At 47.6% G+C, this 15,740-nt stretch overlaps 1 protein-coding gene across 4 annotated transcripts; it reads right to left on the reverse strand.

The window, feature by feature from the left end:
• Nucleotides 1-290: 290 nt before the first annotated feature.
• On the reverse strand, nt 291-15,375 carry CX3CR1 (C-X3-C motif chemokine receptor 1). 4 transcript variants are annotated; one of them, XM_032270963.1, is made up of 2 exons: nt 15,164-15,375; nt 291-3,255 (listed from the first exon to the last, which is right to left on the reverse strand). In XM_032270963.1, the coding sequence occupies exon 2, from the start codon at nt 3,244-3,246 to the stop codon at nt 2,188-2,190; it is 1,059 nt and encodes a 352-aa protein (XP_032126854.1). In that variant the 5' UTR covers nt 3,247-3,255; nt 15,164-15,375; the 3' UTR covers nt 291-2,187. The 4 variants fall into 4 exon arrangements, with proteins under 4 accessions (XP_032126854.1, XP_032126846.1, XP_032126836.1 ...); XM_032270955.1 differs by lacking the exon at nt 15,164-15,375 and adding an exon at nt 14,871-15,010; XM_032270945.1 differs by lacking the exon at nt 15,164-15,375 and adding an exon at nt 14,875-14,980 and having other exon boundaries at nt 291-3,259.
• Between the last annotated feature and the right edge of the window lie 365 nt (nt 15,376-15,740).

Here is a 15,740-nt window from a genome sequence, read left to right on the forward strand (position 1 = left end):
GCACTTCTGTGCTACTAATGCAAAGCGTGATTATTCCTTCTTGTCTCTTCTGCATTTAAATGTTGAGCTATTGAGGGAAGAGCCTTGGTCTCATTGTCTTTGGAATAGCCTCATTGTCTGTGTTCACATTTCATATATAATACAACTCAGTAAAGGTTTTGTAAAATATGATTTTCATATGTGTGTATCAAAAGCTAACATGTTCCCATGTCCTTTGGCTCACTTTTCCCCATGGCAATGAATTTATCCAGAGGAAATAATTGAACAGGAGAAAGAAAGTTACACAGATGGAACTTCTATAAAATATGTATTTGCTAAACATTGGAAAGAAGTTAAACGTTTATCAACAGAGTAAGGGTAAGTAAATTGTACACGACCTTGAAGAAACATGACTTGTTCTCTCATTCATTACACAAATAGATAGACTGCCAAAGTGCCATCGGATGTACAGCAATTTATCAGATACCACATCTGCCTTCAGTGAGTGCACAGTCTGGTAGAGTCTTCTAAAATGGTAATTACCAAACTACACAGAAACTGAGCACTATTTGTGGTCTAAGGTTAAGAGGAAAACACATGAGGTTATAAAACCATCTGTACATTGTGATTGCAACTCTAAACGTGAGAGTGCGAACAGGGTCTGGGTGGGTGAATGCAGGAAGGACAAGATGGATGTGGTTAGATTGGACGACATTTTCTTTAGCATTATCACAGTCGTTTTTCAAACTTTAAAGTTTTAGATTGTCCCAAACATTTCTAGGAAGAAAAAATAAAAGCTGTTTCCGTGGCCCTGGCTCCCCAGGATGGCAGTGGCATGAATGATGGGGTATTTTTCCAGAGGGGCAGGGGCCTGCCACAGGTGATTGGGAGGGAATATTCAAGACAGCCCAGGAGAGTCGCTTAAGGAAGGCTATCACTCGGTGGGCTTGGGAGTGCTCGCTGGGTGCCATTGTAAGAACCGGCCTCTTCTGTGTCTGGGCTACGTCATGCAGCCGCACCTGATGCTCCTCCAAGTTTTGTCAGCATCACCACTTGGGCACGGTGCAGCAGTGCCAGGTGTGGGGAAAGCAGAAGTCTAAGAAGCAGACAAAAGGGTTGGACCTGCGAGAGTTGGTAGATAGTTCCTCATGCTGGAAAGGGCGATCTCTATGCAAAATATACCTTATCCCTCTTCTACAGACAAGGAAACTGAAGCTTGATTGGTCTCAAGCTGCCCGGGGGCCACTGACAGAGTTGGGGTTGGAATCATCCCTTCTTATCTGGGGACAGAGTTCTTTCTATTTCCCCTACTGGCCTGGGAGCAGGTGGAGATGAAGAGATGCGCTGATAGGGTGGGTGGAGTCCTTTGGGAAGGAGCAGGCAATGGGGAATCTGTTGGTGGGAACCCTTGGTGGGGGTACAAGAGGCCAAGCTTTTGAGTTTGGACTTGATGCAGCAGGCAGCAAGGAGCCCTTGTAGGTTGGGGACATGATGGAGGAGGGCTTGATGAAGAGGAGGCTGGTGTGATCAGGGGAGAGACTGGGCCAGACACATGGTAAGGGTGATGTGTGGCATTTGTTCTGTGTAATCAGAATAGTACCCACCCACCCAACTTCTTGGAAATACGTCTTTCTGCATCTCTATTCATGAAATTGAACTGAAAGCTTCCCTCTTACATATCCCTTCCCCATGGAGAACAGCGCCTTCCAGGATGAGCACTTGATACAAACTTGGCCTATCAGAGCACTTCCCTGGGAATTTTGCCTTTGCAGCCAGGGAAGCATGGGTGTCAGTCCCTCTTTGGTGATAAAGTTGTGTCATGTAAGTCTGGGGAATCTATAATGACTAAAAGATTCAAATGAGGGAAGGGTTCAGGCCCGGTTTCCCCTCACGTTGAGAGCTCAGACAACCTTTTGCCTATGCCACAATGTGAACGATATTCATCACCCCCTTTTAACTAAACTAGTCTGAGTTGAATTTTTCTCATCTGTAAATAAAAAAGTTCTGACATTTGCAGTAAGAGACATGTCTACTCTTTGTCATTCAAATTTTCAGCACAGTTCTCAAAAACACTCTAGGGCTGTTTTGTGTGCATTGGGTCCATCATTTTGTGCTTGTAAGAAACAACAACAAAAACCTTTCCTCATTATCCAGCATCAGATTTAGGAACTCCAGGTTCTCTGTAGACACAAGGCTTTGTGAGTCCCTTCAGAGGAGGGACACACCTCCATCACTGGTGTGGTAGGTAAAACTGCTGCTCAGAACACTTCCCTGCCTGCTCCTTTGTGATCTGGCTGCGGAGAAACCAACGTGGACTGGGCGTCCACACAGGACAGCCAGGCATTTCCCATACAGGTGGTAGAGGTATCTTCTGAACTTCTCCCCAGCAAACGCATAGATGAGAGGATTCAGGCAACAATGGCTAAACGCAACCGTCTCGGACACGCTGAGGGCCAGCTTCAGCTCCTTCCTCAGCTCACAACTGGGAAAGAAGTCGTAGAGCTTAAGCGTCTCCAGGAAAACCATAACGTTGTAGGGTGTCCAGAAGAGGAAAAACACGACCACCACCAGAAGGATCAGTTTGATGGCTTTGGCTTTCTTTTGGTTCTTGCAGGAAAAGAGCGTCTGGATGATTCTGAAGTAGCAGTAACTCATAATGAGCAGGGGGAGCAGGAAGCCAAGAAGATTTGCTTCCATGTTGCGGAGCACAGGCCAGATTTCCTGGAGGACTTCGGGGTAGTCACCAAGGCATTCGTTTTCTTTCTCCTTTGTGAACATGAACTGGGGGGCTGCCACCAAGATGGCTGCTGCCCAGACACCTAGGCTGATGGTGACGCCCTGCTGCACGGTCCGGTTGTTCATGGAGTTGGCTGCCAGGACGATGGCCAGGTATCTATCGATGCTGATGACTGTGATGAAGAATATGCTTCCAAAAAAGCCGATGAAGAAGAAGGCGGTAGTGAGTTTGCACAAAGCATTGTGGAGGCCCTGCTCACTTATCACATAGTGAGTCCAGAAGGGCAAGGTGGCTACAAACAGCAGATCAGACAAGGCCAGATTCAGGAGATAAATGTCCGTGACACTCTTGGGCTTCTTGCTGTTGGTGAGGGCAAGCACCACCAACAAATTTCCCACCAGGCCGATGGCAAAGACAACACAATAGAATACGGACAGGAAGACAGTCCCAAAGGCCACGACGTTCCCAATGTAACAGGCTTCAGCAGAATCATCGTACTCAAAGTCTTCTGGAACTGAATCGGTGGGCATGGTGAGGGTCTGGATCAAAAAGAAAAGCAAGTGACGGCGTTAGTTCTCAGAGAAACAAAGTTACAATTCTGTGTGGCTCCATATGTTAGGCAGGCAGGAAGAAACAAATATAGGTTGGGTGCAAACTACATTTCCCAACTTCCCACTTGCCGTCTTGTTTAATCCTCACAGCAGTCTTGTGATGAAGACAGCAACAGACTCCTTTGACAGGAAAGGAGACTTTGACTTGCCCAATGCCATGTAGTAAATGGCTCCATGAGCATTTGGCTCTGGGCTTTTTTTTTTTTTTTTTTTTTTAAATGGAGTCTCACTGTGTCACCCAGGCTGGAGTGCAGTGGTGCGATCTCAGCTTACTGCAACCTCTACCCCATGGGGTTCAAGCAATTTTCCTGCCTCAGCCTCCTGAGCAGCTGGGATTACAGACTTGTGCCACCACGGCTGGCTGATTTTTGCATTTTTAGTAGAGATGGGGTTTCACCATATTTCCCAGGCTGGTCTTGAACTCCTGACGTCAGGTAATCCACCCACTTTGGCCTCCCAAAGTGCTGGGATTACAGATGGGAGCCACCGTGCCTGGCCAGCTCTAGGCTTTTTGAAGCTTGAGACAGATCCATATTTCTTTGACTGTCCAAAGTCTCTCCAAAACCTAGCTAGTTTGACCACAGTGTGGATGAGCAAGGGAGAACCATGGGCAGAAGGGGAGGGGTGAGATGGGCTGAATTAGGGGTACAGCCGCAATTCACACTTCCAGCCCAAACTTCCCCAAAGCAATTCTCCATCCTCTTCCTTTATTTCCACCTTTCCCTCCTCTGGCCCCTCACTTCTCCGTGAAGCTAGGCCTGGAGAAAGAAGTCTCAGACCCAGAACCCTGGGCAGAACAGCACCCAGAAGCCCTCACCTTTGTTTTTTGAGAACCATTTCACTTCCTCTTCTCCTTATAACCAACAATCCTTCACTTTCTTAGCAGGTATCAGACAGAGTCATTCACTCTAGAGGGACACCGTGTTTGGGTTGCCCAGGACTTTCCTGGTCCCAGGCAAATCAGGACTGCAGGTCATCCTACAACTCTAAGTGAAGAGGAGGGGTTGGCACCATTCAGGGTTCTGTGGTCACAGAGGGGCTGCCTGATCCAAGATGGAGGCTGGGGCTCGGTTCGTCTGCTGTGCTAGACGAACTTCCCTCCCATTACCGGCCTTACACTGCACTTTGGTCTGGTCTTCCCCACGATTCTTATCGCCTCTTTCCTTCGAGTATTCAAAAAAGAAGACGTTTCTGCCCAGACTGCACTCCCCTTTTCACAGCCACGACTTGCTGGTCATTCACTACAGAGCCGGCTGGGAGGCAGCCCTTTCACCCTGCTCCTCTGGGCGTCTCCTCCTCCCTGTGACACCACAGATGGGTCCCCCAGAAACCCTGGGGCTGCTCAGAACGGGCCTCCCAGTTGTCACTGCCTCCCTCCTCACCACAACTTATAGCAAAGCTCACGCTTTAACCAAGGGAGTTTTCACGCCCCACTACGCCCTTTCCATGATGGTTTCACCCAGGGGTGTCTCACCAAGATCAGGGCCCACCCAGCCAGGGTGTCACTTCTCCCTTCCCAGCCTCTGCTTCGAGCCCTGTATCCCACCCAGACTCTCCCAGGATAGATGGGCCAGGGCTTTACCCCCAGGGCTGTCACAGGCCGTGGAGAGTTCTCAACCCCAGGGAACGTGTGCGCCTTCTCTGCTTCAGGCTGCAGTGCCCTTTTCTCAGAGAAGAATCTCTGGCTGTGACATTACTTAATATTTAAATCAAATGGTCTAATGTGGCGGGCATACAGCTGTTTTTGAGCCACATCAAAGTCAGTTTCATATGACTCAAGCTGATATGCAGGGAAACAGGAATTGGTACCTCGTGCCTGTAGCTTGTCCCAGAGCATGATCTTCCCAGACACGCTGCTGTAGGAGGAAAACTGGTCAAGTCCTTGATGGTTCTGTGTTAGGGACCTGGAGCTAGCGACTTCCTCCCTTCCCTTGCCCCAGTGAGAAGAGCTCGCAAAGCTGACTCAAGAGGTAGCCAAATCCAATAAAAACTGCCCTGCGTCTCCTTGTGCCTGTGGTCAGTCCTTCAGCCCAGGAACTTCGGCGGACTCGGGCACTCCCCAGATTGAATCCTGCAGCTGTCTTCTCTGACCGAGTGATGGGAGAGCTTGGACCCTCTGAGCCTAACAGTCCTTGTCTGCAAGATTGGGATCGATCCTCGTGCCTGCCCACGGAGCTGTTTTAACGGAGCACCTGGCACAGAGTGTCACATACAGCAAGCACTTAATACATGTTTAGTTTGTTTCCTGTATTATATGAGGAAGAAGAAGCCCTTTGGATCTTTGGAATCATCGAGGCTGCCTGTGGGCTCCTATGTTTCACCTCTACCTGGGTATCCTGGGAATTTGGTCTTTAAAGGTCAATTTATATATTTTTTTCCCTGAAATGAGACACACTTTCTTCTCAGATTATTCTGGGGGGAGGGGAAAGAAGCCACCCTTTACTGAGCTTTTGCTAAACTGTCAGGCTCATTGCTCTACTTGCATCATTACTGATCTAATCTTTTCTGCAAATCTGAAAAAAAAAAGTTCTATATTGAATTCACTGCCCTGCTGAATGGCTGTGGGGATATTTATGATGAGAGGAAGAGGAGGAGTGGGACAAGAATTTGGAGAAGGCAGGGAAAGTTAGAGCTTTCCAGCAACTGACTGCCTGCTTGAGTGGCAGAGGGGTCCCAAATCAGGCTGCTTGCCTGACTGGGTGCCTGGGCTCAGGGCTGCCACCTGCACAGGGACGTCTTCTTTAATTTGCACCAAGTGTCCGTATAAGCTGGGGATGGTTCTGGCTTGTCAGGGAGCTCATGGAAAGATCAGTCAGGACAGTCTAAGCCAGGAAGGGGCTTGTCTTCTCAACAGGGAAAATTCACATGAGACTTTGATGGAGTGGTTCAATGTATCCTCTGCAGATGGGATGCAAATTCAGACATGCTCTGGGATGGAGGGTTTTGCCCAACTCTTGGTAACATTATGTACTGAGAGCCAAAGGGCTGGTTATGGGCATCCATCTGGCTTGGGACTGCACCCTGCCATCCAGGGGGTCTGCTCAGCGAGGGCAGAGGAACACTCTGCAGCCCTCATCCTGGCTCCCTGCTGTCTCAGAATCCCCAGTGAAGACCCTAGAATCGCTGTGACTCCCACAGGAGTCTCTCAGTGCCGGCACAGTGGATGGTCACCCAGCATGTTGTGATCCCTGCTGTGAGCCATCTGGACCACACAGGAAGGAACGGGACAGATATCCCTTTCTACGAGTTCCCCCATGACCCTGAGCACTGGTCATCGAGGGACATTGTTGATCTTCATGGTCACATTTCCATCTTGCACACATCATGCCTCACAGGGGGCACAGCTGGGTGAAGCACCTGGCCCAGTCCACAGCTAGAAGCATGGGGAGCACGACTGAGGCCAAGGCCTGTGCTCTTCCCACTCTCCCTCGAAGATGGAGACTCAGGCCCTGGGCTGAGGGCCAAATCCTGGCATGGGAGAGGAGTCAAGGACGCAATGACTATCAAACAGTTGAGCCCAAAATCCAGTGGTTAAAAAGGCAACAAAACAACAGCCTCAGCTTCCTCCTCTAAAAAATAATGTCTTTGGTTTGCTGAGAGCATAAGAATGAAATTACATTAAATTGCTTATTGGGATTTATCCTAGACACACACACACACACACACACACACACACTCTCCAGCAAGTGTGTACACTGTCACTGCAGCAAGCTTGAAATGTAAATGAAGGGAAACAACCCCAACGTCCATCACTAGGGACAGATCAAAGTACAATAAATCTAATTAATGGGACAACAAACAGCTGTTTAAGAACACAGTTTCCAGCTCTTAGAAACGGGAAAAGCAGGGGCCGGGCGCGGTGGCTCACGCCTGTAATCCCAGCACTGTGGGAGGCCGAGGCGGGTGGATCACGAGGTCAAGAGATCGAGACCATCCTGGTCAACATGGTGAAACCCCGTCTCTACTAAAACTACAAAAAATTAGCTGGGCATGGTGGTGCGTGCCTGTAATCCCAGCTACTCAGGAGGCTGAGGCAGGAGAATTGCCTGAACCCAGGAGGCGGAGGTTGCGGTGAGCCGAGATCGCGCCATTGCACCCCCCCCCGGGGAAAAAAAGGGAAACCCCCCTTCAAAAAAAAAAAAAAAAAAGAAATGGGAAAAACAACAAAAACAGGCAGATCTATATATTCTGTTAGGGGACAGTCTCTAAGACATACTGGTAAGTGAAAAAATCTAGGTGAGGTACCACGTACACATAGTATGCTGTCATTTGCAGGGAAGAATGATGTGTGCGTATTTTCTATAATTTATGCTTTTCTCCCTGGAGGGGAAATCTGCAGGATACTGTAGGCCGCTTCTCTCAAAGCAGAACTGGTAACAGCAGACCCAGACTCCTTAAAAGAAACTGGTCCATGATGCATCCCTGAATTGGCTGGGTTTCTCCCCTCTGGGCTCATAACGCAGCAGGCTGACCCTCAGGGACTGGTGAGTGGAAAATGGAAGGTGGGATATTATTTGCCCTTCCAGCCACCACTAGGTGGTCCTCACTGCCAGACCCCCAAGAATCTAGCTCCCATCAACGATGCTGAGGAAACTGGGGTCATTTTCTCTGGAGAAGAATAGGCTGAAGGCTGAAGGGTTAGCCGACTTTCTGCCTTCAAATAGATGACAGTGTTTTAAGAGCCACATGTTTCACAGAAGCCCACACATTTCCAAGCAGGAATGTCTGAGAGACCCTGGGCAGGTCACTCCACTCTGCTTCAGTTTCCTGATGGATGAAATTAAAGCATTGGACCAGATCACCTCTAGGGGCCTTGCCAGCTCCTGCGTGCTCAATTTTTCAGCAAGAATCAAACAATTTTTTTGTTTGTTGTTCTTGTTTGTTTGAGACAGGATCTCGCTCTGTTGCCTGGCTGGAGTCCAGTAGCATGATTATAGCTCACTGCAGCCTTGAACTCCTGGAATCTAGCAATCCTCCCACCTCGGTCTCCCGAGTAGCTGGGAGTGTAGGCGTGCACCACCATGCCCAGCTATTTTTTGTAGATATGGGGTCTTGCTATGTTGAGCAGGCTGGTTTTGACCACTGGGCCTTAAGAGATCCTCCTGCCTGGGCCTCCCAAAGGGCTGGGATTACAAGTATGAACCATTATGCCTGGCCAAGGAAGCAGTCTTAAAGAGCAACATGAGTCCTAGGTCAGCAAAAGTGTGCTCTATTGTCAACAGAGAGGCTGCCAGCAGCCTGCCCAAGGAACATGAGATTCCCGGGGCACTGCCTGTGAGCATTCAGATGAGGTTCCGTTTGGAGATAGAGAGCTGGAACAGTTGATCAAGTCTTGGCAAATCTCATTTTCCTTGTACTAGACAGTTGGCTGCCGTGCCCAGACCCCTGACTGTTTGGGAAGCCAAGTTTTACCGGGTCCTTATGGTTTTCTCACTTATGATGGCAGCAATTTTTATAACACACACTCCTCGGATTGCAGAGAGAGCTGAGGCTGATGGGGAGAGGGATGCTGAATTCCATGTGAAGGAGCTATAAGGAAACATTTGATACCCCAACTCCTATGCAAGTAAATGGAGTGACTGTCTATTCCTATAGCAATGAGCCCACCTAGAACTGCATGGCATTATCTACCCACCAGGGTTTCACACAGGCCAATGCACACCCAAACCCCGCCTCCAAAAAAAAAAAAAAAAAAAAAAAGCAACAGCAGAACCCTGTTGGGTTTAGTAAGTTCCCCTTTACAAAACCTACCATTATTTTGTGTTTGACACCCTCCCTTTCCTTCCCTCTTCAAAATACTTTATGGTATTTATTTATTTATGTCAAAGTAAACTGTGAAATTTTGAAGGGAAATACTTCATAACGTTTTTAATAATTGAGAAAGAGATGGACTTGTTAATTGTTTAATTATTAAGTTGATATTTTTGAGCATCTGTACCATATTGTAGTCTAAGGATAAGTAAAAATTAAAAATAAAAAAGTCTTTAATTCTTCTTGTTAAAAATAAGGAAAGAGATCTTCTCACCTCCTTTTTTTCTCAGAGCATTTACTTTAGAAAACTTTTTTTTTTTGACGCAGAGTTTCATTCTTGTCACCCAGGCTGGAGTGCAATGGCGCGATCTCAGCTCACTGCAACCTCCACCTCTGGGTTCAAGTGATTCTCCTGCCTCAGATTCCCCAGTAGCTGGGATTACAGGCTACCCACTACCATGCTCAGCTAATTACCCACTACCACGCTCAGCTAATTTTTGTATTCTTAGTAGAGACGGTGTTTCACCATGTTGGCCAGGCTAGTCTTGAAATCCTGACATCAGGTGATCCACCCACCTCAGCCTCTCAAAGTGCTGAGAATACAGGCGTGAGCCACTGCGCAGGCCTAGAAAACTTTTAAGTACTTTCTCCTCTCTTTGAATGTAAATAAATCCTTTTGAAACTTGATAGGCTTTTTGTCAGCTTTAAGAGCTAGGCTAGTCTCTTCCAAGGACCTGGGCGACATCTCTTTGACATGTAAACAAACAGAAGGGAAACAGTCCTTCTGTCTCCTAGTTTCTGTGGGAAGGTAGTAACCTAACTTAGTCTTGCTCTGGGCTGCAAAATTACCCCTTGTCTTAAAGATAAATTTGTTTCTCCTCTGGATAGAACCAGTTAGCTAACATGAGCAGTTACCCTAATTACCAGGTAAATTTAGAGTGAAGCATGTATGACCAATGGTGCTGGCAAGACCTCTTACTTGAGGAATGGTTATTGCTTGTCTCGATAACATGTATGTAACAGGTTGCATCTGCTTGGCTGTATAGAAGGAGGAGATTTCTTTCTGTCCTTGCAACCTCTTAGTAGACGGCCGGTAATGCACAGCTCATTTTGGTTACTGTTTATTCAATAATAAAACTGTTCTTTCTCTACTTCTTTTGTGGAGAGAATTTCTGTGTTGAAGGAAGATTTTGTTAATTACATTTCACCAATACTAGACACTGTGCTAAATTCTGTAGAGGCAAAAGCGTTTAAGATACAGTACCTGCAAGTGTTTATTATTGTTTAGTAACAGAATATAAGAAAAGTTACAGGAAGCTCAAGGATTAGACCTCTATATCTGTCTCCTTAAAAACTGGGGGAAGGTGATCCAGAGGTTATCACATAAAAGACAAACAAACAAACAAAGCTGCCATTTAAGCTGATGTTTTAAGGGTGGGGGAAGTCTTCCAGGTTGACCAAGATGGAGGTGGCAGCAAATAGGGGGTGGGCTTTGAAGACAAAGGCACAGAGGGTCTAAGCATGGGAAGGTTTCCTGGGGCCGAGGCCAGGCAGAGGGAAGTAGAAACGGAAGGCAATGAAGATGGTGGAGTTGGGAGGGGCCCACAGGCTCCCGGGAGTGTTCAGGAAAGGCAGTTGAGGCTAGTGCAGGGCTTCGGGGAAGGGTGCGGAGACAGCGAAGGCTGAAAAGGCAGAAGAGGGACAAAGAGAGGGGTCTCAAGTTCCACACTAAGGAACTACAAGGAAAAATGAGGAACGACTTTGAAATAGGCACAGCCTGAAGATTACTGGGAGTCCTTTCTAGTATACGATTTGGGGCTACCTCCCCCTTTTATTGCCTGAGCTGATTTTACAGCACTGTAGATTATAGAAAACAGCAGTGCAAATGACTCTTTCTCATGCAAATACAAATTGTGTCTGGTGGACTTGCACTGAATAAGTGCCCTGTGGATAAGGACCAATTTTGCATTTTTCTGTAAATTTGTCTCAGTGTTTCTGGAAGCATCTCACCCATGATGTTGGCGTGGCTGTAAACTGCTCATTCTCCTTGCTGCATAGGATTCCACTGTGTGACTATTCCATCATTTAGTATCATTTCTACTGCTAATGCACACGTAGGTGGCTTTCAGTTCGTTGCTGGTTTGGACGATGTTGATGTGAAAATTTCTGTGTGTGTACATCTCTTACAACATGGATGCATTTTAAAAGTTTAGTGTTGGCCGGTGTGGTGGCTCATACCTGTAATCCCAGCACTTTGGGGGGCCAAGGCGGGTGGATCACCTGAGATCAGGAGTTCAAGTCCAGCCTGGCTGACATGGGGAAACGCTGTCTACACCAAAAATACAAAAATTAGCCGGACATGGTGGCGGGCACCTGTAATCCCAGCTACTCAGCAGGCTGAGGCATGAGAATCGCTTGAACCCAAGAGGCGGAGGTTACAATGAGCCAAGATCACGCCATCACACTCTAGCCTGGGTGACAAGAGCAAAACTCTGTCTCAAAAAAAAACAAAAACAAAAACAAAAAACAAAAAGTAGACCTACTGTTTGAATCAAAATATGAAGATCAAAAATAGGCAAAGCTAAACTATATTGTTCAGGGATATTTAAATTGAGTCAAACTACATGGAAAAGCAAGGAAGTAATCGCTATAAAAGTCAGACTTGTGCTTCCTTGTGGGAGAAGAAGAGGCTGTGGTCAGGTAGGGACATGAGAGAGGCTTCCGGGGTTCTCTTTCTCAGCCTGGATGGAAGTAATGTGAGAAATTAAATCTAATACTTTGCTAACCTGGACATTGAAAGGAGTTTATCGCAAAATACGACACACTGGAAGGAGACTTTCCATTTTCTCCTGAAGCACACTTTAAGGGAGAAACAAAGGTGATCTGGAAGATGTTTAAAGACATGTAGTAGAGCCTTTCCTCCCTACTCATGATCTAAAGACATGTAATGTAGCTTTTCCTCCCACTTACAATCTAAAAAGCTGCAGTTCGGCCAAACAAGATGAGGTGGTTGGAGCATCAGCTGTGGCCAGCGTGCCCTGAGGATCCCACCTGCACAGCAGCTAGTGGATTCCCAGCCCCTCAGAGGGCAGGTGGGACCAGGGTTCAGCTAGAAACCCCAACTTTCCCTTGGCTCTTCTTGGCAAAGTAATGATGCCAGAGAACCTGACCTCTTGGAATTCCTGGACTGTGCTGCTGGGAATCAGAACAAGTCCTGGAAAAGGCAGCTAAGATCTGGATTCTGCCATTCTGGTTCTACTCCCTCCCACGACCGGGACCTGCCATGGAGCAGCAGAAGGTCCCCTCCTTGTTCAGCTCCTCTGTTACAGGTGCTGGTTCCAAACGTCTCTGGACTCAGGACTCTGGGCCAGAGGCTGGGGCTGGGGAGGAGGAGTTGGATGCCTGGATCCTCTGAAGGAGTTTCTTTGAGGCTAGGGTCTCTGGCTAGGGAGGACCGTACCTGACATTGCCACTGTGCCATAGCTGCCCAGGGCCAGGCAGTGTTTCTCGTGGGCTGAAGTGGGTGGAAAGAGAGTAGAGGATCGTCCTGATTGGGTCAGCTCTACCACGTTCTTTGCTCTCCTGCCCCTACAGCTCAGGATTCTTCACAACCTCATTCAATAGTAGTCAGTGTTTGTCAGGTCTCCAAACGTTCTGAGCCTCAGTTTCCCCATGATAAATAATATATATTGTTTCTTGAGCACCAAAGGTATGCCAGGCAGTGTGTTTGCTTTTAATCCTTGCAGAAAGTCGACACACCCATTACATAGCTTCAAAGGCTGATGGACAATCTCCATTTTAAAAGCAGGAAACCGGCTTAGCAAGTTCTGTGCACAGTTACCACGTGCAGGATTTTATTCCAAAGCCAAGCTGCCTATGTCCCCATCTGTGCGTCAGGGCCAGCTGTGGAGCAGGGTTCAGGGGCAGACTTTGTGGAGACTGGCATGTGGCTGAGGGATAGGAGGTGCTCCCTTCCCGGAGGTGTGGCAACTGCCAGGTCAGTCTGAGCACTAAGAAGAACCACCCTGAATTTGGGCCGAGACTCTTTCCTGCCCTGCCTTCCTTTGTGAAAATAAAGAGGAAGATGGAAGAATCCCACCCTAGCCTTCCTGAGCTCATTTCTCATTCCCAGGGGTTTTGAACCCTAACCCACTGCCCCATTCCCAGCCCGCAGTGGTCCCCAAGGCTCTGCAGCACAGGTCCAGCCCCCACCCTGCCTCCTCTTCGGAAACCCAGGTCCCTCCAAAGCGCCCTCGGGGCCTGCAATGAACTGTGCCCCGAGCAAGACAAGCTTTCTTGCCTGCTTTCACATGGTTCGATTTTCCTTTTTTTGGCTCCATTTTTTTCTGCCTCAAGCTTTCTACCTCAAGTATTTCCAAAATTAATTTTTTGTGTGAGAATGGGAGGTTGAAAAAATCCTAAAATGTTTTAGCTGTTCTCTGGACTGAGCCATAAACTCACAAAGCAATGAGTGCAGGCTGTGTGAGGCTGTGAGTGCCAGAGGTGAGGCGAGGGAAACAGCGACAAGCCGGGGCCGGTCCTCAGCTGGGCCCGGTGGGTTTCCTCCTGTCTTGCACTCATAGTTTCTTTCTGAAGACCATGTTTTTCACCCACACAGACCTGAGCCTGAGTGTCCTCACAATGGCTATGACAGCATATATCAAAATTGAATGTTGAAATTATGCTAGCAATTTATTAATTAAAATAGCTTTTATTATAGATTCAATATATGCTCATTATAAAAAACTCTAGATGGCACAAAAAATGGAAGAAAAAGGAAAAAAACCCATAAAACTATCTGCAATGCAATTTCCTAGAATCATCCACAGCAAGCTTTTAGCTTGTCTCTATCGAAACTTTATATACATGTTTTATATTTATATTAAGTGCATTTATAGTTATATTAAAATGCAGATGCAATTTAAAAAACTCTTTTTTATTAAATTTTCAAATAAAAAGCAACTTTCCAAATAAAAGCAGTGAGAACCTCCTTGTACCCATCACCAGAGTTCAACAATTAGCAACTCATGGTCAATACTTCCTCAGCTTCCCACTTAATGTCTCTCCAAAGATTAATTTAATTTCACCCATAAACACATGTGTGCATCTCTAAAAGATAAGGACCGTTTTTAAAAAAACAACCTTTAATACAATATTTCACCCCAAAAAATTAGCAGCCAGGTGTGAGGGCTCACACGTGTAATCCCAGCACTTTGGGAGGCTGAGGCGGGTGGATCATGAGGTCAGGAGATTGAGACCATCCTGGCTAACACGGTGAAACCCCATTTCTACTAAAAATACAAAAATTTAGCCAGGCGTGGTGGTGCGCACCTATAGTCCCAGCTACTCGGGAGGCTGAGGCAGGAGAATCACTTGAACCCAGGAGGCGGATGTTGCAGTGAGCCGAGATTGTGCCACTGCACTCCAGCCTGAGTGACAGAGTGAGACTCCATCTCAAAAAAAAAAATTAACAATAGTTCCTCAACAGCATCCAGATGCAATTTTATACTATGCTCTTTTCAGTTAATGTAAAATCATGAGCTTTTTTCTCCACGTCTCTAAACTGTAATTACAAATGCTTCCAATCTTATTCTGTCAGGCTGAGTATATTATAAACAATCCAATCACTCCCTGCCTCCCACTCCTCCATCCCCTTGGACATATTTAGGCTACAGCATCCCCAGAATAATGGCTTCCATTGCCTGCACATAAGGCAGATGAGCTTTACTATCCTGCTGGCTGAGCACTGCTCCACCCCACCCACAGGTACCCAACTAGTCCTGTGCACCTACCTCACGTGGACTGCCAAGGGAGCCTCTAGATGTGCCAATCAGCCACCCTGTCCTGCGCAGACGCTACCAGACACGAGTATTTCCCTTTCCCTCCCTCTAAGTGCATTTTATTTGCAAAGTTAGCCAATAGTATCTGGTTTCCTGTGAGGGAGACTATCTTTAGATGCCACCACAGCCAAGCTCACATACTCCAGGGTGGAGGCCAGCTGTCAATGGGAGGGCCTGACTCTACAAACCTGGAAGACTTGGACCTCGGGGAAGACTGCGGAGCTGGAGGGAGAGGTGTCGCTTACCCAGCCTGGAGGTGGGGGCAGGGAGCAGACCCTGCAGTCAGCACAGCACAGTCAGTTCTCATCAGTGGGGAGACTTCAGGAGCTGGGAGAGCTCGTGGGGCCCTCAGCTTCCCTGTCCATAAGTAGGAGCCCATAGTACTCACTAAACTACATTGGAGCACACACAGCTCTTCTTCTCAAAGTGTGGTCCCAGGCACTGGGAGCTTATTAAAGACAGCACCTCAAGCCCTGCCCTGCATCTACTGAATTAGAATCTGCATTTTAGAGAAATTCTTAGAAGACTGCTATGCACCCTGAGTCTGAGCAGCTGCAGCACTGAAAGCATCTAGTGAGCATCTTGCACCTGGTGGATACTCAATAAATATTTTTTCCTCACCTCTCTGCCCCAAGGCATTTCCTGGCTCCCTGAACCCATCAGTCAAGCCTGGATCACTTGCCTGAGGACACAGCTGTCACCCAGGACCTGGCCTAGGCCCCTTTCACAGTCTCTCCCCTGCCCCTCCTGCCCTGCAGCGGGGCGCCTGGTGGGCTCCAGCGTCCAGCTGTGCTCCTGCACCCTGGCCTGGCCAGCCTGGCC

The sequence above is a fragment of the Sapajus apella genome, unplaced genomic scaffold (genome assembly GCF_009761245.1).
Source record: "Sapajus apella isolate SASKATOON/1434 unplaced genomic scaffold, GSC_monkey_1.0 scaffold4, whole genome shotgun sequence".
NCBI lineage: Eukaryota > Metazoa > Chordata > Mammalia > Primates > Cebidae > Sapajus > Sapajus apella.